The sequence below is a fragment of the Cetorhinus maximus genome, chromosome 3, assembly GCF_964194155.1.
Source record: "Cetorhinus maximus chromosome 3, sCetMax3.hap1.1, whole genome shotgun sequence".
NCBI lineage: Eukaryota > Metazoa > Chordata > Chondrichthyes > Lamniformes > Cetorhinidae > Cetorhinus > Cetorhinus maximus.
This window is the reverse complement of record NC_135881.1, coordinates 143,922,372-143,949,513: the sequence shown is the minus strand read 5'-3', so window position 1 is coordinate 143,949,513 and position 27,142 is coordinate 143,922,372. Positions and strand designations below refer to the sequence as shown.

General features: G+C 44.3%; 1 protein-coding gene across 1 annotated transcript in view; it reads right to left on the bottom strand.

Moving 5' to 3' along the window:
- Window positions 1-27,142, bottom strand: part of dnah5 (dynein, axonemal, heavy chain 5) — a 531,647-nt gene that overhangs the window by 310,689 nt on the left and 193,816 nt on the right. Inside the window, exons 20-27 of the mRNA XM_078539077.1 lie at window positions 24,269-24,459; window positions 24,067-24,166; window positions 22,156-22,298; window positions 16,671-16,872; window positions 13,577-13,812; window positions 5,427-5,645; window positions 4,261-4,323; window positions 2,853-3,091 (exon numbers count right to left, since the gene is read on the bottom strand). Of these exons, the coding sequence (XP_078395203.1) occupies window positions 2,853-3,091; window positions 4,261-4,323; window positions 5,427-5,645; window positions 13,577-13,812; window positions 16,671-16,872; window positions 22,156-22,298; window positions 24,067-24,166; window positions 24,269-24,459 (1,393 nt within the window). The remainder of the gene's footprint in view (window positions 1-2,852; window positions 3,092-4,260; window positions 4,324-5,426; window positions 5,646-13,576; window positions 13,813-16,670; window positions 16,873-22,155; window positions 22,299-24,066; window positions 24,167-24,268; window positions 24,460-27,142) is intronic.

The following is a 27,142-nucleotide window of genomic DNA, read 5'->3' as shown; positions in this document are numbered from 1 at the left end:
CATCACCTATGTGATGGCAGTGATCTTGCAATCTACATATATATATGCACGTTATTTTTTAGATGATCAAGGCAAAGGAGGTTAATGTTGGGTGAGGGAACAATCATGCTTTGCATCAAGTGCTATTGTTAAGTACTTTGTGGTCAAGTTTAGCTGTAGAATAAAAGGGGAAAAATTTACAGATTCCCATGAGCTCATTTCAGAAATTTGGGTTTCCACCCGCATGATTTTCCAACATTATGTGCATTCATCCCAAATACGGAGAGGCAAATTATCATGCCAAGGGCCCAAATATAAAAAATTACCTTAAAGCTTACTCTCAGCTATCCCATCAATGTACCTGACAGGAGTTTATTTTTAAAATAAGCTAAGGAATTTTTTAACTGAAATAACAATTGAAATGATTATCCTTGCATTTTCTAGAGAAAGTCACTTGATTTTATTTTAAAACACATTACAAGATGTAGTTGAAACTGTGGCCTAAGACAAAATATGGTACTATTGGCCTGATTGATGAGAATGACTATGGCAGTAATTTTACATGTTGGCCAATGGGATGTTTATATTTCTTGCGGCAGCAGCAGCCTGAAAAACATCATCAACAAGAAAAGAATTGTAACAGCATGGGGATAATGCAGCTATATTTTAAAAATATAACACTTCTGAGGTCCTGGCGAGCGGGATGATGTTGGGAAGAACCCCCAACATCATCCCGATCCATTTAAATATTGAGGAAAGCGGGCGGACAGCAAAATCAGCTGTCCGCCCGCTGACCTGTCAATGGCCAACTGGCAGGATAATTAAGGTAGTTAAAGGGCCTGCCCGTCCAATCTTAAGGCTGGCGGGCAGACCAAGAACCCCAGCAAGCAATAAAAAAACATAAAACTTCATCCACTGGCAGGATGAAGTTTCATGTCCGCTTTAAAAATGTTTAATAAATTTTATGTCATATTTATTAACATGTCTCATCTCATGTGACGTTGTCACATGAGGGGGGACATGTTAATAATTTTTTTATTTTTCTATTTTTTAAGTTTGTAAACCTTTCAGTGCTCTCCCTGAGACAGCACTTAGTCTCAGGGAGCAGTGCGCTCTTTCGTGTGCATGCACGAAAGAGCGCACTTTGACAGTTGGGGAATCCCTCCCCCACCCCGCTCAGGAAGCGCATAGCACTTCCCGTCGGGCAGACCGCTGGGCGGGCCTTAATTGGCCCGCCAACTTAAAATGGCGGCAGGGACTGCTCGCCAACCTAAGGCAAAATTCTGCCCATAAGTGCAGCCAGGTTGGCCCATTACTCAGCTATATTGTTAAATACGTAGGAGTATTATCCTGCTACCAAGCTACACATTAAAAAAGAGATAAAACAAGCATTTCTGAAGCTCTCCAAATTGTTCATTTATTCACTATTATGGCTGCCAATTAGAGGATAAAGTATGCCTGTCGTTAAAGTATAGTGCTGCACATTCTATCTACAGCTTTATTTTCAAAATAAATTAAATCATGGAGATTCTCAGAAGATACACTAATGTACTAACATTGCATTTTAATTGCCACACCAGCCATCTTAATTATCTCTCAATAATGATAACTTACATTTTATGGTCCTTTCAAATTAAGCATGTGTCAGGTACAGGGACACAGCAGAAAATGGCCACCATGCCAATAAAAGATTATTATGAGTGATCAGAAGCTTGTTCCAAGAAGCGGGTGTTAAAGAGGACTTGACAGAGAAAAGAGACGCTGTGAAGAGATGTTTTTGTAGGGAATTCCAGAGAGTAGAATGTGTGCTGCTGAAGGCTGCCAGCAATTATAGGCCAAAGTGTAGTGTGGATGCAAAATAGGGTGGGGTTAGTTCAACAGAGAGCTCAGTATGGGCTGTAGAGCTGAAAAGAGAATACAGAAAGAGGGAGGAGTTGGTTAACAAAAGGATTTGACAATATATATATATATATCAAATGTGAAATGCTAAGTAATGGTAAGCCATTGCAGGTGAGCAAAAATGGGGGTGAATGACAAGAATGTCGACACAAGCAGCTAGAATTTATGAAGGGTGGAGGATGGCAGATACTTAGACAGCATTTGAGCAATTCAGTCTTGAGGTGACAAAAGCATGCATAAGGGTTTCAGCAATAGATCGCCAGAGGTAAGGGGAGATCTTATTCTGACCTCACCTCTTCAGGCATAGACCTTGCTGGGGTGCCCAGTTTTCCTAGGCAGCAGCACAGCCTGGATGTTGGGCAGGGCCCCACCCTGGGCTACGGTGACCCCTCCCAGCAGCTTGTTGAGCTCCTCGTCGTTATGAATGGCAGGCTGCAGGGGATGATGCGGGTCTTCTTGTTGTCCCGGGCCGCGTTGCCGGCCAGCTCGAGGATCTCGGCTGTCAGGTACTCAAGAATAGCGGCCAAGTAGACGAGGGCTCTGGCCCCGACCCGCTCGGCATAGTAGCCCTTGTACAGCCGCCAGTGGATATGGCCGACGGGGAACTGGAGACCGGCTCTGGAGGAGTGAGTCTTGGCCTTGGCGCGCCCTTTGCCTCCAGTTTTACTGTGACCAGACATCTTTCAGGGTTAGCACTGGTGGACAATATTATGCAAATAGAATTAGGCAGTCCATGTGATGAAAAGGATATGAAATTGGAAGCAAAAATAAGGTAATTTTTGTTCTTTAAGCTTCTGGGCAATGAAAAAAATAAAGAATATTTGTAGCTAAAGAAATAACTAGTTTAATAATAATTGAAGCAGCCCCATGTACATGTACAGAAGCCTGCAACTTGAAAATAACAGCACAATAACAATTTTCAGTCGACAAAAATATGTTAATAATGAACAGCTTTGCCAAAACCTAACAGTTACCTGGTCTGAAGTTCCATAAGCTCATTGTTGATTTTTTCAATGCTGACCTCTGACCACAGGATGTCATTGTAATTGCTGACTGTATTGATCACATTGTTGTACAACCCATATAGCTTCTGAAGTAACGTCAACTGTTTTTTTATTTCCAGTAGCTGAGGATATTCAGTGACAGACAAGCCAAACAGCTCTTCACCACCTGTGTATGTGATGTACTTACGAAACAGGTTGTCAAATTGATTCTGGCAGCAAAACAAAATAAAACATATACAATCTCTCTCTGTAAACCACACAAATAGTAAATATTAGTGGTCTGATGAGCAGTAGAGTGAAGTGGTAGAAAATGATTTCCCTATTATGAGTGAGAAATACTGAGGCTGTAGGCAAAGACCATTGTTGCAAAATTGGGTTGCTCCTGTAAGCTGTTTTGGTACCAAAATGGCACATGCACACTTCTGGTGCAGATTGCAGCTGAAGCCATTTTGAGTAGTTACTAGCACAGATGCAGAGAGTACGCAGAGAAAGGAAATGACATGGTTCAGCGCATAACGCTGATTTGATCTCAGCGGTGCCATTTTCAAGCTCAGTGCTCCAGCTAATAGTCTCTTAACCTCGCCCAGCTGAACATGCATTCAGCCACAGGAAGGATTCCCCCTGCCAATGCTACATAAAGGCATTACCAACTACTCTCAGGTTAGTTGCTGATATATAGGCATATGTGGTGGTTATTCAAAGTTGCTGAAATTTAGAGAAAGTGATGTGGGACATGGTGAAATCCTTGGTTCTGACTTCAAGGGTTCTTCACAAATAAATGAATTTATTTGCATTGGGGTTACTTCCAGTCTGGAGCAGGTGATATTTCAAACATGTTTCAGTTTGCCTTCTACTGTTGTGTGAGGAAGGTCACTGATGCTCTGTGTGCAAATAAAAAGTAGGTAGAGCAAGGATGTGGCTTGTTCAGGACAGCAGGCTTCCCCATGGTGCACAAATCTGCTGAGCCACGCAGCCACTCAACACACATTTAGCACTGGCAACACAATAGAATTATGGCAATAAACAAGCTGTATGAAGTTTTCATGCTGCCTGCATTGAAAGGAACTGGCACAGGTTAATCACGTGTTGTGATCCCCCAAACTGTTTTGGGGATGAGCCAATTTTGCCTCATGTATTTCTCCGGAATAAGGTAAGGAAAATGTAAAATGTAATGCTACTTAGCATCTATTATCCTTCGGTTATTCTATGAACTCAGTTGTCAGTATGATGATTGCAGGGCTGGTCCGGCAACTGAGAGGGTTCAGTTCAAAACACTCCATAATGATTTATGAAACTGAATTCAATACAATCTAGGAAGTTGTGGGCAATGCTTAGCAAAATGTTCATAAAATCTGTGTCCATAACAAGAGCAACATACCTGAAAAATTATGAGTCTATCACTGGCATCCTGTGGTGCCAAACCTATAACCATTGGTCCTTCCTATAGTAAATAAAAACAAAGCTTACTAGTGATCCATTGTAAACAGTTAAGTATTTTCAAAGTTTTATAATAGGTAGAGTCTCAAAATGCTTATCAATGAGAAATTATCAGATAACATTTGCAGATTTAGAGCTATTGTCATAAAAAAATGTTTTGCAATAAATCACTCCGTGGGTGCGATTTTCAGCACCTACCCCACCCCACCCAGCCCCCGCTGCCAGGATTGTCCTGTCTCGCTGCAAGTCAATGAACTTCTGGCTGGGGCACGGCCTTGTCCGCAGCCCATATTTCGGGCGTTATAAACAATAACATAGTTAACAATTTTCATTGTATATTTCTCAGGCCAGGATTTCCCGGTTGGCGAATGGCGGGCAGGGCCCACTCGCTGACGCGTAACATGATGCGGGATGGCTTCAGACGGAACTCCCGACATCACCCCGCCCCATTTCAATTTTCAGGTCGGCAGGGGCTCAGCAGAATCAGCTGTGCACCTGCTCATTAAAGTAATTAGTGGACCTGCCTGTCCAACCTTAAGGTTGGCAGCCAGGCCGGGAGCCCTGGCGGGCATTAGAAAAAGCAAGAAACCTCATCCACAGGCGGGATGAGGTTTCATTTAGGTTTTAAAAAATGTAATAGAAGTGTCTTTGAAAGTGATGGACATGTCCCAACTCATGTGACAGTGTCACATGAGGGGACATGACAGGGAAATTTTTTATTTCTATTTTTAAGATTTTATAGTGTGGAGCTGATCTACCTGAGGCAGCACTTAGCCACGGGGAGATGAGTGCGCTCTTCTGTGCACACTCTTGGCTCAGGGAATTCCCCCCCACCCGCACAGGAAGCGCATAGCACTTCCTGGCGGACGTCACGCTGGGCGGGCCTTAATTGGCCCACCCACGTAAAATGGTGGCACACCCCCAATTGGGGGCACCAATTGGAGGCGCGCCTCCACACGCCCGCTCCTAAACTTCGCCCCAACGGGGGGGAAATTCTGCCCTTGGAAAATAAAACAAAAATGATTTTTAAATAAAGAATATATATTCATTTCAGTCAGCAAAACATAAATATTCAATTGACTCATTCTAATTTTTGTATCAGCTTACCTTTTCATAATCCACATAAAACTCATTACAGTCATCAATGAATATCTGCACATTATTGATCAGTTCTCCTCTGAAATTTGGCTGCAAGGCAACTAGTTCATTCTGGATCTCACTTGCACGCACCAGCAGTTTTTCCCAAGTGTAGCGAAGAGTGTCTACCTTCTCTATCTCTTCCTTGGCCACAAGCAATTCGTATTTGTTTAACATCGCATAAGATTCCTATTAAAATGGCAAAAAATAGTTTACATGGCACAGTTCAATCTAAAATAATGGCTGTAACTTGTCACAGGGCAAGAAAAAATTAAAAATAGTAATACACTGGCAAACGTTTAATAGAAGAGTTCATTTATACTCCCTTTACTCCACATAAAACTGCACTACCAACATTCGGCAGTGGTGTGAACCACAAGTCACTGCTCATGTGCATCAGTTCACATTTTTCTAAATGGAAAAGAATTATGCTTACAGTCTGCTCTTCTCAAATGGTGCAAAAAGGGAGGATTGAAATAACCAGCCACTGAAACAGTCTAAAGGCTTCATCTTGTAATATCTTATATTTCTTCCAATGCTATCCTGAACCAACAGCAATGCATTGCACTTTTATTGCTCTTGCACCAAAATTGCAACATGGCACTGGTTTTAGAGTCATGAGTCATAGAGGTCTACAGCACAGAAAAAGGCCCTTCGGCCCATCGAGTCTGCGCGGTCAAACAAGTACCTAACTATTTTAATCCCACTTTCCAGCATGAGGTCCATAGCCTTGAACGCCATGGCATCGCAAGTGCACATCCAAATACTTCTTAAATGTTATGAAGGTTTCTGCCTCTACCACCCTTTCAGGCAATGAGTTTCAGATTCCCACCACCCTCTGGGTGAAAAAATTCTTCTTCACATCCCCTCTAAACCTCCTGCCCCTTACCTTAAATCTATGCCCCCTGGTTATTATTCCCTCCACCAAGGGGAAAAGTTCCTTCCTGTCTACCCTATCCATGCCCCTCATAATTTTATGCACCTCAATTATGTCCCCTCTCAACCTCCTCTGCTCCAGGGAAAATAACCCGTCTATCCAATCTCTCATAACGAAAACTCTCCAGCCCAGGCAACATCCTGGTAAATCTCCTCTGCACTCTCTCTAGTGCAATCACATCCTTCCTATAATGTGGATTCCAGAACTGCACGCAATACACTAGCTGTGGCCTAACCAGCGTTTTATACAGTTCCAGTATAACCTCTCTGCTCTTATATTCTATGCCTCGGCTAATAAAGGCAAGTATCCCATATGCCTTCTTAACCACCTTATCTACCTGTCCCGCTACCTTAGGGGACCGGTGGACAAGCACACCAAGGTCCCTCTGGTCTTCGGTACTTCCCACAGTCCTACCATTCATTGTGTATTCCCGTTCCTTGTTTGTCCTGCCCAAGTGTATCACCTCACACTTATTCGGATTAAATTCCATTTGCCACTGATCAGCCCATCTGACCAGCCCGTCTATATCCTCCTGTAACCTAAAGCTATCCTCCTCACTGTTTACCACCCCACCAATTTCCATGTCATCCACAAACTTACTGATCAACCAGGCTACATTCAAGTCTAATATGTTTATATATACCACAAACACCAAGGGACCCAACACCAATCGCTGTGGAACCCCACTGCACACAGGCATCCAGTCACAAAAGTACCTCTCGACCATCACCCTCTGCTTCCTGCCACTCAGCCGATTCTGGATCCAATTTGCCAAATTGCCTTGGATCCCATTGGCTCTTACCTTCATTAACAGTCTCCCATGTGGGACCTTATCAAAGGCCTTGCTGAAGTCGAAGTAGACTACGTCAAAGGCATTGCCCTCATCGATAAACCTGGTCACCTCTTCGAAAAATTCAATCAAATTGGTCAGACATGACCTCCCCTTAACAAAACCATGCTGACTGTCCCTGATTAATCCCTGCCTCTCTAAGTGTAGATTAATTCTATCCCTCAGAATTGCTTCCAATAGTTTCCCCACCACTGAGGTTAGACTGACTGGCCTGTAGTTCCCTGGTTTATCCCGTCCTCCCTTCTTGAATAACGGTACCACATCAGCTGTCCTCCAGTCCTCTGGCACCTCTCCTGTGGCCAGAGAGGCATTGAAAATTATTGCCCACACCCCTGCTATCTCTTCCCTTGCCTCACTCAACAGGCCGGGATACATTTCATCTGGGCCTGGAGATTTATTTACTGTTAAGCCTGCCAGACCACTTAGAACTCTTCCTTTTCTATGCTAATTTCTTTAATTGTATCACAGTCCTTCTGCCTGATTTCCATACCCATGTTGTCCCTCTCACTTGTGAACACCGACACAAAGTATTCATTTAGAACCCTACCTACGTCTTCTGGCTCCACACACAAATTCAACTATGCTTCTTAATGGGCCTTACTCTTTCCCTAGTTATCCTCTTACTCTTAATGTACTTGTAAAATAACTTTGGATTTTCGTTTATTTTACCTGCCAATGTTTTTTTCATGGCTCCTTTTCGCTCTTCTAATTTCCTTTTTAAGTTCCCCCCTACACATTCTATACTCCTCTAGGGATTCCGCTGTTTTGAGCCCTTCGTATCTGCCATAAACTTCCCTTTTTCTCTTTGTCCAAACCTGTATATCCCTCGAAATCCAGGGTTCCCTGGATTTCTTAGTCCCACCCTTTATCTTTACTGGAATACGTTGGCCCTGTACACTGCTCTGACGCAGATTTACCTAAAAGTAGCTGCTCCCAGTCCACTCTGGCCAAATCATATCTGATCTTATTAAAATCGGCTTTCCTCCAATTTAGAACTCTGATTTATGGCCCATCCTTGTCCTTTTCCATAACAACCTTGAATCTAACGGAGTTATGATCAACATCTGCAAAATGCTCCCCCACTGATACCTCCACCACTTGCCCGCCTTCATTCTCTAAAATTAAGTCCAGGACTGCCCCCTCTCTTGTAGAACCTTCTACATACTGGCTTAAAAAGCTCTAAACCTATCACACTATGACTAACCCAGTTAATGTTGGGGAAGTTGAAATCCCCCACTATTACTACCCTATTAGTTTTACACTTCTCTGAAATTTGCCTACATATCTGTTCTTCTATTTCTCTCTGACTGTTTGGGGGACCACTCCCAGCAATGTGATTGCTCCTTTTTTGTTTTTCAGTTCTACCCATATGGCTTCATTTGAAGAACCCTCTAAGTTATCATCCGTCCTTACTGCTGCTATTGATTCCTTGATCAATGTTGCGATACCCCCTCCTCTTTTACCTCTGTCTAGCCTGAAGACCCTATATCCTGGAATATTAAGCTACTAATCCTGCCCCTTTCTCAACCATGTCTCTGTGACAACAATGACATCATACTTCCATGTGTTAATTTGTACCCTCAACTCATCTGCCTTATTTGCCAGAATCCTTGCATTAAAATAAATACCATCCAAACTTGCCAAACTCCTTGTGCCTTAACTGGCCTATAATTTCTATGCCTTCCAGAGTCACTTGCTCTCTCTTTTAATTTTGGCTGTGCATCTCCCTCTGCTGAACCTCCTCTCAGGATCCCAGCCCCCTGTCAAGTTAGTTGAAACCCTCCCCAGCAGCACTAGCAAACCTCCCCGCAAGGATGTTGGTCCCATTCTGGTTCAGGTGCAACCTATCACCCTTGTACAGGTCCCACCACCCCCAGAAATGGTCCCAATGTCCCAGAAATCTGAAGCCCTCCCTCCCGCACTATCTCTCCAGCCACGCATTCATCTGGACTAATCTCCTTTTTCTATATTCACTAGCGCGTGCCACCGGAAGTAATCCAGAGATTACTACCTTTAAGGTCCTGTTTTTCAATCTACTTCCCAGTTCCCTAAATTCTGCATGCAGGGCCTCATCCCTCTTTCTACATATGTCGTTGGTACCAATATGTACCATGATCTCTGTCTGTTTGCCCTCCCCCTTTAGAATGCCCTGCAGCCATTCAATGACACCCAACCCTGGTACCAGGGGGGCAACATACCATCCTCTAGTCATTTCTACAGCCGCAGAAATGCCTGTCTGTTCCCCTTACTATCAAGTCTCCTAACACTATTGCTCTTCCCCTCTTTTTCCTCCCCACTGTGCAGCTGAGCCACTCACAGTGCCATGAGGATGGCTGCACTCCCCAGAGGAACCATCACTCTCACTGTTTTCCAACACAGAAAAACGGTTCTCGAGCAAGATGCACCCTGGGGATTTCATGACTACCTGCCTGACACCTTTTTTCTAATTGATGGTCACCCATCCCTCTCTGTCTGCACTTCCATAAGCTGTGGGGTGACCATGTCTAAAAATGTGCTATCCATGAAACTCTCAGCCTCGCAGATGCACCTCAGCGCCTCCAGCTGCCGCTCAAACTCCGAAACTCGGAGCTCAAGTAGCTGCAGCTGGTGGCACTTCCTGCACACGTGGTCGGTCAAAGCGGAAGGAGCGTCTAGGACGTGCAGGTGGTACATAACACGGGACTGAGCTGCCCTGCCATGCCTCTAGTTGAAAAAAAACCTTTAAGTAAAATACAGTAAAAAAAACGTTAAATTATTTATGTACTTTAAATAAAAACTAGAACATAACTTTTCCTTAGCTTAACCCATTTTAAACTGGAGAAAAAAACTGGAGAAAAACACTTACCCACTACTCACCAATCAGCTCTCACCTTTGTGCTGACGTCACTTTTTGAAGCTTCCCCACACTCGCGCTGGTTGAGATCTTTCCGCCGGTCTCTTGTTATTTTCAACAAGAACTGACTGCAGGGCACTCTTCCCAGGCTGCTTCACCGTAACGCTTCCTGATGTTTTAATTATACATTGTACATTAAGGGCGGAATCATCCCAGATTTGTACTAAGTGCTGTAGCAGGCAGGTAAAACGACATTTTAGCCATCAGCTGCAATGGTGACTCTTCACACCTTATCATCCTAAACCTATCGCGTTAATTATGCATTCCCGGGAAACACACCACTTCCATAGTGGGCAGGCTCTCATTCGCTCACCAAACCATCACCTTCCGCTTCAGTATGTCAGGCGCATTATTTAAAGTCCAGCTGTTCGCACACCTCTCAGTGCTTCCAACCTAGGACTGCTGCAAAGAAGACATAGCCCTGAAAAGAAAAAAGACTACTACCCCCAGGTTCAGTGATGCGTCCGTCGAGCGCCTCTTGAACGGATTGGAGGCTCGCTGTGATGTCCTCTACCCTCAGTCTGGCTACAGGATGGGCATCAACCTCACTATCTGGCTTGGGAGGCTGTGGCAGTCGTGGTCAGCGTCAACATCCTTCAAAAGAGGACAGCCACCAAGTGCCACAAGAGGATGAATGATCTCCTCCATTCCGTAGGGTAAGTCACTCTTCTCAATACTCTCATCTCGTACACTCATAAACCCATCACACATCCACAGTGCCCTCATTCACTGCCAGTTCCAGGGACATCACCATTCACTCTCTCACACACACCTTCATTGTCCTCATCCTGTCCATGGGGCCACTCATCACACAGACATGCCAGGCATGCTTATCATCTGGCCTGGCAGGCATCCTGCTTACACGCTCTCCACCTCTATTTATGCAGGACAAGCTGGCACACAACAAGAGGGAGGTCGCAGACCGGTGCAGGAATGCCTGAAATCAAGATCCTCATGGACTTTGAAAACAGAGCCATCCAGCTGGTCGGTGAGGATCTGGGCCATTCCTGTGCTGACGGCAAGGTCGGCGATCCTTTACCAAGTGAGGATCCAGCAGTGCAACATCCATCGGATAACCATGCTGTGACTGATGTGTCCTGTTTCACAGGGCACTGCCACGCACTAATTATCTCCCCTTGCTTCCACAGGCACTTGTGGGAAACAGCTGATGGAGTCCACGACCCAGGGCCTCCAATCAAGCCCTGAAGAAATCTCTGAAGAGGAATCTGGAGGTGCTCTCCTTGAGGTCCCATTACAGCGCTCACCCACACCCTCCACCAGCGCAGAGACACACACCTCAGTGGGACTTAGCTGTACAGTTGCCTCTGGATCACAATCTGGTGAGCATATCACACTGTCTGATCTGCAGCAAGCAGTGGCAGGGACTTTCCAGATGTCCAGCACTCGGAGGACTGCAGGAGTCCACAAATTTGCTGAGTCCAAGTCAAATGATGAGCCTCTGGACTCAGTCATGTCACAGTTGCTGGAGCTGAAAAGGCAAGCTCGGGAACATCAGGAAGGGATGTCCAATGCACTCCTTAGATTGTAAGGTATGTTGGAGGAGTCCGTCCGCCTTCAGCCTGAAGTGATAGCGCCGGCATGCCAACACACCAAGGTCAACACTGGTAGGATGGTGGCCGCCATGGACACCTTCATCCAGGACTTTGCCCCTGCACTGCTGTGCAGGCTCAACTTCATCACAAATGCCATAGTTGGCCTCCAACAATGTGTACAGAAGAAGGGTGTAGGGCAGCTCGATCTCACTCCAGCTACCCCTTCTCCTCAAGTAGGCAGCCAGGAGCCCTTTGGCACCCATAGGGAGGAGGATCAGTAGGTGCGCCCCCAAAGGCCATCCATCCAGGTGACTCCAGGAGCGTCCGGCCCTTCCGAATCCTCTCTTCCTGTGACCTCAGCAGCTCCAGCTCCACAGGCCGAGCAGGGTGCCACTGCCACACAGCAGGTCCCCAAAAGCAGGCCGGGGCCCTCCAGGTCTTGGCCCTCCCGGGGATGTCTGTCAGGGTCATCATGGACAGGGCATGGCAGTCAGCAGGCTGCCTCCTCCTCCGCTGTGCATGCCCATGGAGCACCAAGACCTAGCGACAGGGTTAGGAAAGTTAAGAAGTTGAAGTTGCACGCCTGGGCATGGGTGTTAAACACTTGTACATGCGGTTCACTATCGTCAATAAATAAAAGAGAGAGACGTGTGGGTTAACATTGGTGTACAAAGAACCTGTCTCGGTTAAGTCTGAAGGCCCTTAATGCATCCCGGAGAGTGCTGGCCACAGCTTGGATGGCCAGAGTTTAGTGCGCTGCATGGCTGCCCAAAACCCCATCCACCTCTGCCCCATTCCACCTGATCGATTGGCGGCAACTTTGCCTATTGGACCGCACACTGTGCTCTCAGCTCAGGCATTCTCCTAACCCACACTGCAAGGCTGCACTGTTAGCTTGAACCATGGGGGAGACTGGTCCAAACCGGAATGATGACATTGCAAGGAGCTGTGAGCGCCTCCACCAGTGACTGCTCCATGGCCAGCTTTAGCAAGGAGATTGTACAATGTGCCCAGTTGTCCAACTGTTCTGCAGTCCACTAAAATGCTCATTAGTTTGCAGTCTGTGCCCGAGGGGTGAAAAGCTCTGGAGCATTGGTAGCCCTTTGATGCTTCTGCATTGCTTGAGTGGGCAGAGAAGCTAGAGGCCCGACTCCAATCATATTAATGTGGCTACGTCTAAACTGTCTCAGCTGCAGATGAATGGTCACTTTATACAAGGCTTTCCTAATGCGTGGCCATTTCCCTCGCCCACCCCCCTCCCCCACCCCACAGGTGCTTGGGCGCTACCTTCAACCAGAGAGCAGCCCTTGCCCCCCTCCCCAATGCACCTATACCGCAGGACAGTCCTTGCTCCCCCCTCCCCCCCACAATGTGCCTCACCTGCAGGGCAGCCCTTGCCCCCTCCCCTTCCCCCCAGCAGTGCGCCTCAAACTTGAAGTCCAATAGGCAACCCAGGCAAGAGCTCCGCAATGTTACTATGTACTCACCTCCGATTTCCCCTCAAAGTGCAGCCCGCCAAGTGCATGCCGTTGCAAAACACGTCGGCGTGATGAGTGGGTGATCCAGCGGTGGGTGGGGTGGGGGATGTGGTGGCGGGGGGAACGATTCTGGCGGGCTGGGCTTATAATAACATGCTGATGTATTGCAATGAGATTCCTGATGTCTGATGGCGGAAAACGCAGCCCGCCATCGGCGGATGGAGCGGACAGTTGCAAACTAGTTTCATGACATTGTGAAACCGATTTTTGGCCTTCTCGCCATATTGTCTGCTCAAGCTGCCGATCATGCCCAACGCCAGTAGGCACGGCAAATTCCGTCCATTGCTTATGTGAGGAAAACAATCAGTTGAAGGGAACTAAGCAATTCCAAACGGAAACAAAGATTTACCTCAATGGGTCCTACTTGAAAGTCAATGGAAATTTGTTGTTCTCTTATTTCTTTGAGTGCAGCCATGGCTATTCTAATATCATCCAGATCCTTGATAGGGCGATTCAATTTTTTGCTGACTTCCTCTATAAATGCAAAAATGTTCTCCATCTCAGTTTGATACTTTTTATTGCAGTGTCGCCCCAAATCAGTCATCCAAGCTTTGGTTTCTGACGTTAATGCCATTTTGAGATCAGCTGAAAAATACAACAACTTTGTAATGTTCTGCTTATAATGTTTGTATTACGCTATCGCCCTCAGATGATTAGGAATACTTACTAATCAATTAAATGCATGTGCCTTCCTATGGGGAGAATTTTCTCCCCATCGGGTGGGCTGGTCGGGAGCGGGCGCAGGCGGGCGTGGAGCCGATTGCCGCCCGCGATCGGCAGCACGCCGGCATTTAACATGGGTTGGCCAATTAAGGTCCGCCCAGCGTGACGCGCACCCGGAAGTGCTCAACGCTACCTGTGTGGGCGGGGGAAGGAGGGAGAGTCAGGGCCTGCGCTCTTTCACGCAGCTTCATGCCTCAGGGAGATTAAGTTCAGTGCAAAAGATGTTAAAAATAAAATTATTCAGACATGTCCCCTCATGTGACAGTGTCACATGAGCTGGGACATGTTTATGAATTTTAATTAAAAATTTTATTTAATTAATAAACCCTTCATGAAACCTCATCCCGCCTGTGGATGAGGTTTCATTAAATATGCGAAGGCTGCCTGGGCTCTTCGCCTGCCCATCAACCTTAAGGTTGGACGGGCAGCCCTGACAATTGCTTTAATTAGTTTATTAATGGCCTTAACTGGCCTTTGACAGTTCGGCACTAAAAAAGCAATCAGAAGGTAAGTTGATGTTGTGTAATATTTTACAAAAGGAACATGTCACTCCCAAGAACAAGGGAAACACAATAATCTGATTGTCCATGTGTACCCTTTATCAAACTTTAAGATGGTTTTTCTTATTCATTTAGTAGTTCTCAGAGTTCAGAATACAAATATGACTTTTCCATGCATGGGATATTCCTTAAAGAAAAAGTAGAGGAGAGGTTTTTTTGCAAAAGTCCTCACTCATGTGTACTGAAAAAAAAAAAATTGCCATAAAAATATCGATTGAATTTTATTCAGTTTTGGGATATGGGCATTGCTGGCAAGGCCAGCATTTATTGCCCATCCCTAACTGCCCTTGAGAAGGTGATGATGAGCTGTCTTCTTGAACTGTTACAGTCCATCTTGTGTTGTTAGGGAGGGCGTTACAGGATTTTCACTCAGTGACAGTGAAGGAATAATGGTATGTAACTATGACGAGTGACATGGAGCGGATTTTGCAGATCGTGGTGTTCCCATGCATCTGCTGCCCATGTCCTTCCAGGTGGTATGGCTCATGTGCTGTTCAAGGTGCCTTGACAAGTTGTTGCAGTGCATCCTGTAGATAGCACAGACTGCTCCTACTGTGTGCCAATAGTGAAGGCAGTGATGGATGGTATGCCAATCAAGCCCCCTGCTTTTTCTTGGAAGGTGTCAAGCTTCTTGAGTGCTGTTCAGGCTGCACACAGCCAGACAAGTGGAGACTATTCCATCACATTCCTGATTTGTGCCTTTGAGGAATCAGGAAGTGAATTACTTTGGCACAGAATTCATTCCCAGCCTCTTGTGGACAAATTATTTATAATTTGTACATATTTTATTTATCCATGGCATGTGGGGGCAAGGCAAGCATTTATTGTCCCTCCCTAATTGCCCTTGTTCAGAGGGCATTTAAGAGTCAACCACATTGCTGTGAGTCACATGTAGGCCACACCAGGTAAGGATGGCAGATTTCCTTCCCTAAAGGGCAAATGGATTTTTCTGACAATTGATCATCATCAGACTTCTGTTGAATTCAAATTTCACCACATGCCACGGTGGGATTTGAACCCAGGTCCCCAGAGAATTACGCTGAGCCTTTAGAATATTAGTCCAGTAACAATACCACAATGCCACCGCCTCCCCTTGGTTGGTCCAGTTAAGTTCCTGATTAATGATAACCTCCCAGAATGTTGATGGTTGGGGATTCAGCTATGGTAATGACATTGATATTGAATTAAAAATGTTAAATTCGTTAACCTAACAATGATCTAATAATTTGAGTTCCTTTGCCACTGAACAACATGGGTGAAATTTCAAACAGGAAAGAACCTTGGGCAAACCAGGGAAGCTCCATTGATTGGAATTTTTTGCCAAGAACCGTACCTCAGAAATGGGACACTTAAAAACGTCCATTCCCAGTGACTATCCGCGTATGAAGAGAGTACACAATCTCAGGGCCAGGATTTTTCAGTCAGCGTGCGGGGGCAGGCCCAACACACTGGCGCATAAAATGACGCACAATGACATCATCGCGCTGTCTCACGATGTTTCGTTCAGCGGGCGTGCACCGGAGTCGGCTGCGCACCCGCCGATAACTGACAGGCCTATTAAGGCCATTAACAAATTAATTAATGTCATTGTTTATGCTGCCCGTCCGACCTTAAGGTTGGCGGGCAGGCAAAAAGGCCACGCGTTTTAGAAAACCTCATCCACGAACGGGATGAGGTTTCCTAAAGCTTTTACTACTTAAATAAAAATTTTATATGAAAAATAAAAACATGTCCCATCTCTTGTGACACAGTCACATGAGGGGACATGTCTCATTAAATTTTTAATTTCTGTAAAAATGTCTTTACAAACTGCTTCAATCTCCCTGAGGCACAGAGCTGTCTCAGGGAGATTGAAGCGCTCTTTTGCGCGCATGCACAAACTACACACTGGATCTGACTCTCCCCCTGTCCGCACAGCGCTACTGCTCACTTATTACATAGCCGGGGGTGGGGCCTTAATTGGCCTGCCTGTGTAAAATGGCAGTGCAGAGCCGACTGCGGGCAGCGATCCGATGCGGGAAAAATTCAGGCCCAGATTTATCATGAGGACCAAATCATAGAGTAATACAAATTCATAAGGTTTTTCCTTTTAAAAAAACTATGATGTTTGTTGCGTTAAAATGGATTACTATTAAACTGTAATACTTTGAAAAACTTTACCAGTGTAAAGTGCCAACGCTCCAACACAAATATATTCCAGCTCAGAATTGATCTTGGATTCCAAATCCTGATAGTAAAGAATCTGTGACTCAAATTCAGATAGCAGAGGGCTCCCTTTCACAAAGCCTTGAATGGTCTCTTCCCTCTCTCTCTGCCAGATGTGGTGGTAACAGTTGAACTGTTCTAGAGCAGTAAGAACCTCCTTAAGAAAAGGTGAGAAATATGGTTAGCAAACAAGGGCTGAGGAAATACTGCTACTGTGTTTGCAAGATACTTGATGCACCACAACGTTCACATAAAAGTAGTCTGAGGCTATTTAGCTTGCTCAGGTGGATGTTGAAGATCACATGGGGCACTACTCAAAGATGAGCTGGTGAGTTCTCCTGATGTCCTGGCCAACATTTATCCCTCAATCAACAACATTTTAATTACTCATTTCCACCTTTTCTGGGATCCTGCTGGGGCTATTTGCATACAAAACTGAGACTACTCTTCAAAATAATTACCGGTTGTGAAGTGTTTTGGAACATCCTGAAGAAGGGAAAGACACAGCATAAACATGTTCCTCATTCCTCGCTTTGCATGGGTAAACTCAGCAGCTCACTTTATTAAACCATATTGAGCAAGTACACCCTAATTTGATGTACCTATTACTCTCCATGTGAGAGGTCAGTTAGCTCAGTTGGCTAAATAGCTAGTGTGAGATGCAGAATGACGCCCACAGCATGGGTTCAATCCCCACACTGGCTGTGGTGTTTCATTCTCCTTACATTCCCCTGTGCTTGCTGAGTGGTGTCCCTCAAGCTATGAGTTGCCAAAATTGGCTCTCTCTAATGGAGAGAGATTCCTTTAGGACTGTGGCTAGATGAATTATCCTTCATATATTTCAAGCCATTATCATGATTTAAAATATCAAATTATTAAGTAAGACATGTTTTGAAACATTCTGCTATCTTCATGTTTACAACATGTTTTGAAACATTCTGTTATAACAAGCAATTGATACTGAATTTCTCAAACCTAGATCAAATATTTAGCAGCAGCTAGGGTTATGAATATTTGATGTAGATTTGAGAAATTCAGTATCAATTGCTTGTTATAACAGAATGTTTCAAAACATGTTGCAAACATAAAGATAGCAGAAACAACAACATTTATAATGTAATAAAATGTCCCAAGACGCTTCACAGGAGTGTTATAAAGCAAACACCTAGCTTTGACTAAAAAAAATTAGGCAACAAGGCTGTGTGTCAGCAGCTTACTTTATTAAACCGTATTGAGCAAGTACACCCTAATTCGATCAGCTGTGACGCAATTGGTAGCACTCTTGCCCCGAGTTACAAGGTTCTGGGTTCAAGTCCTATTCCAGGGTTTGAGCACAAAAACTTAGGGTGGGATTTTGGCGGGACCAGAAATATCCACCCAAAGTCAATGGACGTTTGACTGGCTCTCTGACTTTTTCGTCCACCTGCAATGGGTCCTGCCCAGAAAACCCCAGCCCTAGTTTGACACTCCAGTGAAGTACTGAGGGAGTGCGGTATTGTCTTTTGGATGAGATATTAAATTGAGGCCCTATCTGTCTGCTTGGGTGGATGCAAAAGATCCCATAACACTATTTTGGAGAATTGCAGTGGAGCTATCCCCAGCGTACTGGCCAATACTTACCCCTCAGTCAACATCGCAAAAACATGTTACCTTGTCATTTCCACATTACTGTTTCTGGGAGCTAGTCATGTGTAAACTGGCTGCTGCAGTTCCTACAAAGCAGTGGCTACACTTCAAAAACTATTTCATTGGCCCTCAAGCACATTGAGGTGGCTGGTGCTTGTGAAAAGCACAACATAAATACAAGCCTTTCTTTCTTTTTAAGGAGCATCTTAAATGAGGATAGAGAAATAAAGCAATGGTAAGGTTTGGGAGAAAATTTCAGAACCTAGGGCCTAGGCAGGTGGAGGTGCTGCTCATGCAATGGTCTTGCAATTAAAATTGGGGATGCTCAAGAGGCTAGAATTGGAGCAGTGCAAGTATCTAGGAGGGTTATGGAGTTGGAGGAGATTACAGAGACAGGGAGGTGCAAGGCCAGGAAGAGATCTGAATTTTAAAATTGAGGTGTTGCTTAACCGGGAGCCAGTATAGGTCAGCGAGCGCAGAGGTGATGGCTGAATGGGACTTAATGCAAGTAAGGACATGGGCAGTAGAGTTTTGGATGTCCTCATGATTGTAGGAACAGCCAAGTCTAAAGGTAGCAAAGGTATGGATGGCGGTTTCAGCAGCAGATTAGCTAAGGCAAAGATCGAATGGACAACATTACAGTTGTGGAAATAGGTGATTTTATTGATGGCGGGAAAGTTCATCTCAGAGTTAAATATGGTGCCAAGATTGCAAACAGTCTAGTTCAGCCTCAGGAAATTGCCAGAGAGAGGGATGGAGTGAGTGGCTAGGGAATGTAGTTTGCAGCAAGGTTTGAAGACAATAGTTTTATTCTTCTCATATTTAATTGGAGGAACTTCTGCTCATCTCCTGGAATTTAGGCAAGCAATCTGATAATTTGGAGACAGTGGAGGAGTCGAGTGAGGTAGCGTTGGGTGTCAGCATTGCACCATTGCATCATTGAAATTAATGGGTTTTTAGATGATGTTGCCAAGGGGCAGCGTGTAGACCAGAAATAGAAGAGGGCCAAGAATAGAATCTTGGGTGACCCCAGAAATAACAATGCGGGAGTGGGTAGAGAAACCATTGCGGGTGATTTCATGGATAGATTTGATAAATAAGAATGGAACCAGATGAGTGCAGTCCCACTGGGATGGATAATGGTGGCAAGGCTTTGGAGGAGGAAGATGAAGTGGTCAACCATATCAAAGGCTATAGACAGGTTGGAAAGGATGAGGAGGGATAAGTTTACCTATGCCACTGTCACATAGGATGTCATTTGTGACTTGGATAAGAGCCGTTTGGGTAATGGGACAGTGGCAAAAACCTGATTAGAGGGATTCAAACATGGTGTTCCAGAACAGTGCGCTACTTATGCTCTCTCTTTTTATCCCGTGTCCCACATGATAAAATAAAATTTCTACGATTTTACAGGCTCAGCTGGCCCTCACTTCCATACATTGTAAAGGACATTGTCTAAATCACTCTCAGTGGGGATAATTGAAATGTTTAAGGTGAACTCAAAGGTAAGGACTCTATCAGCAAACACCCTGGGATAGACACACATGTGATCAGCCCTGACACTGCCCTAAGGCCCCTCATTTTCTTAGCTTTACTGGCTGTACCCACCACCCACCCTACCATACCGAAGACACCAGGCCCTTCCCACTTCACACCTCCATCATCTATCCTCCCCTGGATCCCTCTTCTACTCCTCCATGCTCCCACCCCTGCTCCACACCCCACCCACCTCACCACTGATTCACCCTTGCCAGTCCCGAGTCTCCATGCAAGCTGTAATTCTCCTGCTCCCCTCCCTTGTGCTGTAGAGTTAAACAAGGGAAACCGCTAACTTTACACACAACTGCACAAAGCTGAGTGGAGCACGACACCTTTAAACGATTGTGAACTGGATTACGGATTCTTTATCCCAAGAGTAAAACTTTATTAAAACCTGTTTCACACTAATAAGTATTCATGGAATGCAAATGCATTACAAATATGAACCCGCCACATGCCAGCCTAATGCTCAACATGCCACAAACACACAGCTAACTTCTGCATCTCAGTTCGCCATTGGGAGATCGAAATTTCACATCCCACCTAATTAGATCACCCTGCACATTTCCCACTCGTGCGGGCTCCTTGAAATACTCCCCAGTGTAGGATTAGAAGCTCTTATCAGATCACTGATTTCTAATTGATTACATTCTGGGAGGACCTCAACAATGTACATCTGGAAAAGCATAGAATAACTGATGGTGATCTCTGATTTCCACACTTAACTACATGCATGCAAAATCCATAAGTTGATGTCAGTTTCAAAGGAGTAATGACAGTGAAAGCTCCCAATTTCACTGTCATTAATACCTCAAAAATCCAGGCCGATACATTTTGTGAATGTTCCCTCAAGTGCAGTGAAACCTCAATTACCATCCATAATGAATGGGACCCTGCCAATCAGAAGTTAATTTATTAATTTATAATGTATGTAACCCTCTTGCAGACAAAGCAGCTTAAAGCCACAGTACCATAAGCTTGAAAACTTGCAACTGCAACTGTTTTATTCATGTCCTTGGCTATATTAACCTAAAAAAACTGAACAGAGAAATGACTACAGTGTAAGTTTCCAGTATTATAATCACATTTTCTAACCAGTGTCATCAGCGGATCACACAGAAAACCCTAATGCATCAACAACTAAACTCATCTTCAATAATGTTGTTACTATAAACAACTATATAGGTAATAATAGTTGCATTGAATGGGTTGGAATACAAGAAAAGAAAGGTGAGCAAAGACTGTCAGGTCTTCCACTGCTCATCTTATCTGTGAGACTGTGAAACCTTATACATAGCATTCTATGACAGGCAAAAATAGAGAATTGTGGTATATTTCAGAACATTCCTGACAAATTTCTTACAAACTCTAAGGGGGTCAAGCAAGCTCCAGGAGAATATGGTTATCCATGACACATCACTATATATACTTAAATAACCCCAGATATATTCCAATGCACCATTTCCCCTCGGGTGTTCTTTTTCTGTCCTAGCTGTGGGCTGACCTTGCTTTGCAACATTTTCTCCAGAAATCTTACCCCTCACATATCATGTAAAATGTCTCCAACTATCTCTTTAGCTCAGTAGGTTCAATTCAGCTGATTTTATCTGAAGACACTTGTTGCAGCTTTGCCTGTCCTGGTCACTGCTAGTTTCCAGGGGCACCCACATCATACATCGTACAAGTTCACACAATACTAATTTCTACTGTCCTGCCATCCTAAATGTATTCCAAAACTAAAAATAGCAGCTTTAAAACAGCTATGTTTCCTTGTTAACCTCCAATTCAAGTCAAGCCATATCGAATTACTTTGCTGCTTTTTAATTCACTTAATTCAAACACAATTACCATTTAAAATCAGTCAATTAAACACATCCAGCCAATATCTTCATGCTTATTTTATGGTTCACTTCTCAGTTGAAGTAGAACTCCTACTGACTTCTCACTCTAAAATCTGTCAGCTATAATTAACTAGAAATTATAAATAATTTTATAAGGAAACCTAAAGCATTCTACAATTATCACTAAGATGGTCCCAAAGTAAACACTGATTTAATTCTACAGGGTTAATGTTACCATTTAACTCTTCCGTTACAGAGCTTCTGAAAGTGGAAAATCAAGTCAGGGAACATTATTCATCAAGCACGTTGACCTCCATCCCTAAATTCCTGATGTGGTACTAAATAGTAAAATTTACCATTTTCTATGTGCATATATCTGTTAAGTTTGACATAAATCAAATTCTCCCACTTTACCCAGCTCTTTCAAGAGTTACCTTTTTAGTGGAATTAATGGCTGTACTTAGCACAGATCCTAGTTTAATGATTTCTTTGTTCTCTGAAACGCATTTGTAGTAGTTCTTCATTTGGACAGGGATCAGCAAGTTCACAGATGCAGAAGTATCGGAGATGCTGCCATCTAAAAGAGTGGGCAACCAATGAAAGGAAATTACAATGTGGCAGTTAGCTCTTATTCATTTGTAGCTTAGTGTATCTTCCTGAAATGTATATAAGGCCAGGATTTTTGCCACAACAGACAACCTTTCCGTCATGGCGAAAATCCCAGAAATAGCTGAAATTTCTAAGTCCTGCCCCCAGGCTGAGCATTTCCCTTCTTCACGGGATGAGACTGGAGTCGGGCCAGGGTTTGCGCATGTCATTTAAATCACCAGCTATCTCCACTGAAATGGGATTTTGGGAGAACAGGAGTGAGGAATCCACAGTGTGCGGATTAGAACAGGTAAGAGGAGGTCTGAACTTGGGAGATTCTTATGGATATCAAGAGTACCCCTTTGGAGAGGTAAGGTGCTCCTTTGGATAGGGTTCTAGAACACCTTTGGGAGAGGTAAGGTACCCTTTGGGAGAGTTAACACCCACCCACTCCCCTCATTGGGACAGTTAAAAGTGAACATGATTGTGTACTTCTTACTCACAAACTCATTTGTACTGTCAAGCTCTAAAAGAGATGTCCAGTTGCCCAGGAGATTTCAGCTGTCAAGGAGATGTCCAGCTGTCCAGGAGATATCCAACGGTTCAATGAAATGTTATGAAGCTGTCCAGCTGTCAAAGCTTTTAAAGCTATCCAGGAAGTATTAAACCTGCCAAATCTATCAAAGCTATCCAGGAAATGTCAAAACTGTAAAATCTGTCAAAGCTATCCTGGAAGTGTCAAACCTCTCATGTCTGTCAAAGCTATCCAGGTGTGTCAAAGCTGTCAAGAAGCTGTCCAAGGATACAAGGTTAATAGGTGTGGATGGGATAAGGGCAAAGGGTGAAGGGGACATGGGTTGGCATCAGTTGGCACTGTTTGCATAGGGCTATGGGGGTGGTAGAAGGGCATTAAGATGGCATAGGGTGTGAGGGGCCATGGGAGTGGGTAGAGGGGCATGGGTTGGCATGGATTGGGCATAGGGAGTTGTTAAGGGGGTGGGATCTGGAGGTATGTTATTTATTTGTTTTATTAAACATTGTGCCAGGGCACAGAGGGAGGCCTTGCACCAGCCCGGCTCCGTGCCCAGCAGCCTGCAGATTCGTTCTGGGGTTGCCTGACCCCAGCCTCCCACTGAAATTCCAACCTGCGGGCAGCCATTTATAAAGGTTGGTTTCATCCAGCCGGGAAATAAATTCTGTGGTCCCAACCCGGGGATGAAAATTTGGGCCTAAATGTGCCACAGAGACATTTACGAAGTAATGAGATCTAGGTATCACAAAATAAATAAGGTTTAATAAAGAGACACATTGCCGCATTTCAAATATCCTGCTCCCACCATCAACTTGATTTGGACACTACATAATGGAAGAAATTTTACTTCTGATTGTACCATCTGGTGCAGATATGTGAAAATAGCTAATGACTTTATGAGAGTGTGGACAAATGCAGAACTGAAAAGATGTCAATGCTCTCTATTTCTGTGTAGCTGCCCAATGAATGACCTGCACTGACAAGGCTGATTGCTTGGATTTTCAGACTCAAAATATTGTGTCTGCATGGGACTGCAGTTATCAATATTCTCCAACACATGTTTCTAAAGTTATGATAATTTGAAAAACATCCATTTATGGAGAAAGGACAAGGAAGCTGGACTCAGTGAATAGCTCTTTTGGACTTCTTTCTGTGCTGTTAAGATAAAAGATTCAATAATTGCATGCATTTTGTAATAATTTGGAGCACTTGAAATATGCATCACCAAGAACACTTCTGATTCTAGTTTCTGGGGCTCCATCTTCAGAATCACTGTCTCTGCTGCCATGCCTCATTGCTGCAATTTTTCTTTCATTCATTTTTTTCTACATATGTGAGAAGAAGCAAATGTTAATACAAAATGGACAATGAATTATAATACTTATTTAAATTGGCAAAAGATAAAATCATTAAAGATCAAAATAAACCTTTGAAATTCTTTCTTTGCTCCACTGGCCAACTCCTCTAGGGACACTGATGATATACTCCACTGTTCTATTCAAAGCCTGTTGTACTTCATCCAGTGCAGGTATCATGGTTATATTGGGAATAGACAGTGTAATGTTAGTTCTGAAGATGGGATGGCTTGACTGCTTCTGTTTGCTGGAGAGGTCATTTTCTATTTGAAAAATCGAAATGCACACTGAACAATGAATTGTTAAAAGAGGCCAATGTCTTCCCTATGAATTTCCGAAAGTCCTTTGAAAAATTATGTTATTATTTTCCCAATAAAACTGCACTGTATCATTGCTGCTGCTTCTGATTTTGATGAAAGCAAGAGTGCCATGAGGCACAAATAGGTGGTCTCACATTAGACCATAAGACCATAAGACATAGGAGCAGAAATTAGGCCATTCAGCCCATCGAATCTGCTCCGCCATTCAATCATGGCTGATAAGTTTCTCAACCCCATTCTCCCGCCTTCGCCCCGTAACCTTTGATCCCCTTACTAATCAAGAACCTATCTATCTCGGTCTTAAATACACTCAATGACCTGACCTCCACAGCCTTCTGTGGCAATGAATTCCATAGATTCACCACTCTCTGGCTAAAGATGTTTCTCCTCATCTCTGTTCTAAAAGGTCTTCCCTTTACCCTGAGGCTGTGCCCTCGGGTCCTAGTCTCTCCTACTAATGGAAACATCTTCCCCACGTCCACTCTATCCACGCCTTTCAGGATTCTGTAAGTTTCAATCAGATCCCCCCTCATCCTTCTAAACTCCATCGAGTATAGATCTAGAGTCTTCAAACGTTCCTCATGTGTTAGGCCTTTCATTCCTGGGATCGTTCTCGTGAACCTCCTTTGGACTCTCTCCAGGGCCAGAACATCCTTCCTGAGGTATGGGGCCCAAAATTGTTCACAATATTCTAAATGTGGTCTGACCAGAGCCTTATAAAGCCTCAGCAGCACATCCCTGCTTTTATATTCTAGTCCTCTCAAAATAAATGCCAACATTGCATTTGCCTTCCTAACTACCGACTCAACCTGCAAGTTAACCTTAAGAGAATCCTGGACTAGGACTCCCAAGTCCCTTTGCACTCGATTTCTGAATTCTCTCCCCATTTAGAAAATAGTCTATGCCTCTATTTTTCCTACCAAAGTGCATGACCTCACACTTGCCCACGTTGTATTCCATCTGCCACTTCTTTGCCCATTCTCCTAACCTGTCCAAATCCTTCTGCAGCCTCTCTGCCTCCTCAATACTACCTGTCCCTCCACCTATCTTTGTATCATCTGCAAACTTAGCCAGAATGCCCTCAGTTCCTTCACCTAGATCATTAATGTATAAAGTGAAAAGTTGTGATCCCAACACTGACCCCTGCGGAACTCCACTAGTCACCAGCCGCCATCCTGAGTAGGACTCCCTTATCCCCACTCTCTGCCTCCTGCCAGACAGCCAATCTTCTATCCATGCTAGTAACTTGCCTCTAACACCACGGGCTCTTATCTTACTGAGCAGCCTCCTGTGCGGCACCTTGTCAAAGGCCTTCTGGAAGTCCAAGTAGATAACATCCATTGGCTCTCCTTTGTCTAACCTACTTGTTACCTCCTCAAAGAATTCTAACAGATTTGTCAGGCATGACCTCCCCTTGATGAAACCATGCTGACTTTGCCCGATTTTACCATGCACTTCCAAGTATTCTGAAATCTCATCCCTAATAATGAACTCTAAAATCTTACCAACGACCGAGGTCAGGCTAATCGGCCTGTAATTTCCTGTCTTTTGCCTCTTCTTAAACAGGGGGGTTACAGTAACGATTTCCCAGTCCTCTGGGACCCTCCCTGACTCCAGTGATTCCTGAAAGATCACCACTAATGCCTCCACTATCTCTTCAGCTATCTCCTTCAGAACTCTGGGATGCAATCCATCTGATCCAGGTGATTTATCCACCTTCAGACCTTTCAGTTTTCCTAGCACCTTCTCCTTGGTAATGGCCACCATACTCACCTCTGCCTCCTGACTCTCTTGAACTTTGGGGATGTCACTCATGTCTTCCACTGTGAAGACTGACGCAAAGTACCTATTCAGTTCCTCCGCCATTTCTTTGTTCCCCACTACTACTTCTCCAGTGTCATTTTCCAGTGGCCCAATGTCCACTTTTGCCTCTCTCTTACCCTTTATATATCTAAAAAAACTCTTGCAATCTTCTTTTATATTACTGGCTAGTTTACCCTCATATTTAATCTTCTCCCTCCTTATTTCTTTTTTAGTTGTCCTCTGTTGGTCTTTGTAGACTTCCCAATCCCCTGGTTTCCCACTGCTCTTCACCGCATTGTATGCTTTCTCTTTAGCTTTTATGCTGTCCCTGCCTGCCCTTGTCAGCCGTGGTTGCCTCGTCCTCCCTTTAGTATGCTTCTTCTTCCTAGGGATGAATTTTTGCTGTGTCTCCAAAATTACTCCCAGAAACTCTTGCCATTGCTGTTCCACTGTCTTTCCTGCTAGGCTCATCTCCCAGTCAATTCTGGCCAGCTCCTCCCTCATGCCTCTGTAGTTGCCTTTATTCAACTGTAATACCGTTACATCTGATTCCAGCTTTTTCCTCTCAAATTGCAGGGTGAATTCTATCATATTATGGTCACTTCCTCCTAAGGGTTCCTTCATCTTTAGCTCCCTTATCAAATCTGCCTCATTACACATCACTAAATCTAGAATTGCTTGTTCCTTAGTGGGCTCCAACACAAGTTGCTCCAAAAAGCCATCTCGTAGACATTCCACAAATTCCTTTTCTTGGAATCCACTACCAACCTGATTTTCCCAGTCTACCTGCATATTGAAATCCCCCATGATCACTGTAACCTTG